This window comes from Teleopsis dalmanni, unplaced genomic scaffold (genome assembly GCF_002237135.1).
Source record: "Teleopsis dalmanni isolate 2A unplaced genomic scaffold, ASM223713v2 unscaffolded_contig_5126, whole genome shotgun sequence".
Lineage (NCBI taxonomy): Eukaryota > Metazoa > Arthropoda > Insecta > Diptera > Diopsidae > Teleopsis > Teleopsis dalmanni.
In genome coordinates, this window is record NW_024036508.1 from 1 (window position 1) to 2,105 (window position 2,105).

A 2,105-nucleotide genomic window follows, 5' to 3' on the forward strand; every position below is an offset into this window, starting at 1 on the left:
TTTTACAATTTTTCTACTACAAATATTTAAAAAAAAATGCGTTAAAATTAAACGTAAAATTTTATATATTTCCTATTCAATGCATATAAAATCGCGTTTAGTATTTGTTGGCTCCAATATAAATAGCTAAACAGCACCAAAACTGAACCGTTGCACATAAAACCAAAGCTAAATGTGCGATAAATTGTTTTCTGGTCCACAATTTGGTGCATGTAAAGTGCTAAAGAGTGCTGGAGCGGCCAATATGTGTCATCTAACTTTAATAAAAATAAAATGCTGGAATGCACGCTAGCAGATAGAATTGCAGATTGCGGACTGCAGGCCGCGGACCGCGGACCGCGGACCGCACGTCTCAAACTGCAAAAGTGTAGCGAATATGGCGCAAGATTTTTAATTAGCATTTGAACAAACAAAACGTTTCAATGTAGGCTTCACAGGTTTCACGTTAAACAATTTTATGTGTCTAACAAAGTTATGCACTTTAACAACTGATATGTCTGCAATCTTTGGTATCTTGAGGCATCATCACCTAACCCCAACGATACGTAGCGCAGTCTCCAAGCAAGTTAGATACATTGTGCAACAATACAACCACAATTGTTTGCGACTCACAATCCTAACATAATATTATATTTTTTTTCACAAGGATTTTATTTATTTTTAAACAATTTCAAGCTTTAAATTTTAACATTTATTTTTTGTCTGTTAACAACTTTACGGTATATCATTCGTTATTACTCTATTAATGTATGGCAAAAAGCTTGACACTCTCGTGTAAACATCAGGTCTGCCCTGTGCACATGTTGCGGTACCATAAGAAACGATGCCGACCAATTGTGTTACGCCAGTTTGTGTTGTTACAAGTGGACCACCAGAGTCACCCTGGAAGTATACGAATAGAAAGTCACAAAATAATAAACATTAAAATTCTGAATTTATCATAGTACATTTAAAGTCATAAAAATAAATGCTTGGAAAATTAAGTCACCAGTTAAAAGATTAAGAAGACATTTCATTTGATCAGAATTTATGTATTAACTAACCTAAGTGCGTTAGAGGTTGCATTTTAGTTTAGAAAAAAACTTAAATAAACACAACCATATTACATAAATAAATATAATAAATATAATATAGAACTTCAATAACTAACCACGCAAGCTCCTTGACCTTTAATGGCCAAAGCACACACTTCACTTTTAGTCACACGAAAACCACGATTTGTACAATCACTGTTCGATATTGTGTTATAGAATAACATTTGTAATTGTTCTGGTAAGCCCACGGTTATAGTAGGTGTAGTCGAACCCCAACCGGTTAAACGTACTGCCACTTTCTCGCCCACACGACTTGTAGTGCCTAGATCTACAGTGCCAATATTGGGTTTAAATAGATTAAAAGGAGGTGTAACTTTAAGTACTGCGATATCATTTATTATTATTGGGCTGATAGAAAATTGTGGATGATATTTTTTGGCAGCTACTTTGTGGCGATCACCACCACTACTCCAGTTTAACGTACCGGCAACCACTGACATATCCTCAATACGCGTTTTGTCTACACAGTGAGCCGCTGTCACTACATGATTCGGTGTTATGATGGAACCTCCACAAAAATGTTGCCATTTGCCACGACGGTAAAGTTGTAGTGATACCTGAAAAGGCACGACTTTGGTAACGACTTGGCCACCATTAACGCGAGAATTGTTATTTATTTGTGGCATAAATGTCGTGAAGGTTGATTCAGGACCATAAACTACATTATCTTCAATTAAATCCTTGCTTTTAATATCAGTTATGTCATTAGTTTCTACTTCATATCCTAGTACTTGATTTCTGTAATTGTTTAAAACCAAGAAACACATTAAATGAGTTATAATAAACCACATGTTTTAAGTTAACAGTGCAAAGTGAGTAAGTATGTAACTGCCGAAATTAAGAATTGACTGACGAGTAATGAAGAGTAACTATATATACCCAAAGCCAAGAATCTAGAGTACAAAGAAGCGCCAAGCTCATGCAAACGGAATTCCCACATTGTTTGGGTGGTGGATTTATAATAAATCCACCCAACCCAATGCAACAATGTTCGATCGAGTCACAACTGGT

General features: G+C 35.6%; 1 protein-coding gene across 1 annotated transcript; it reads right to left on the reverse strand.

The window, feature by feature from the left end:
- Positions 1-678: 678 nt before the first annotated feature.
- LOC119665416 (chymotrypsin-1-like) lies at positions 679-1,919 on the reverse strand. Its single transcript, XM_038074646.1, has 2 exons — positions 1,151-1,919; positions 679-882 (listed from the first exon to the last, which is right to left on the reverse strand). Exons 1-2 carry the CDS (start codon positions 1,883-1,885, stop codon positions 715-717), a joined length of 903 nt encoding a protein of 300 aa, XP_037930574.1. The 5' UTR covers positions 1,886-1,919; the 3' UTR covers positions 679-714.
- Between the last annotated feature and the right edge of the window lie 186 nt (positions 1,920-2,105).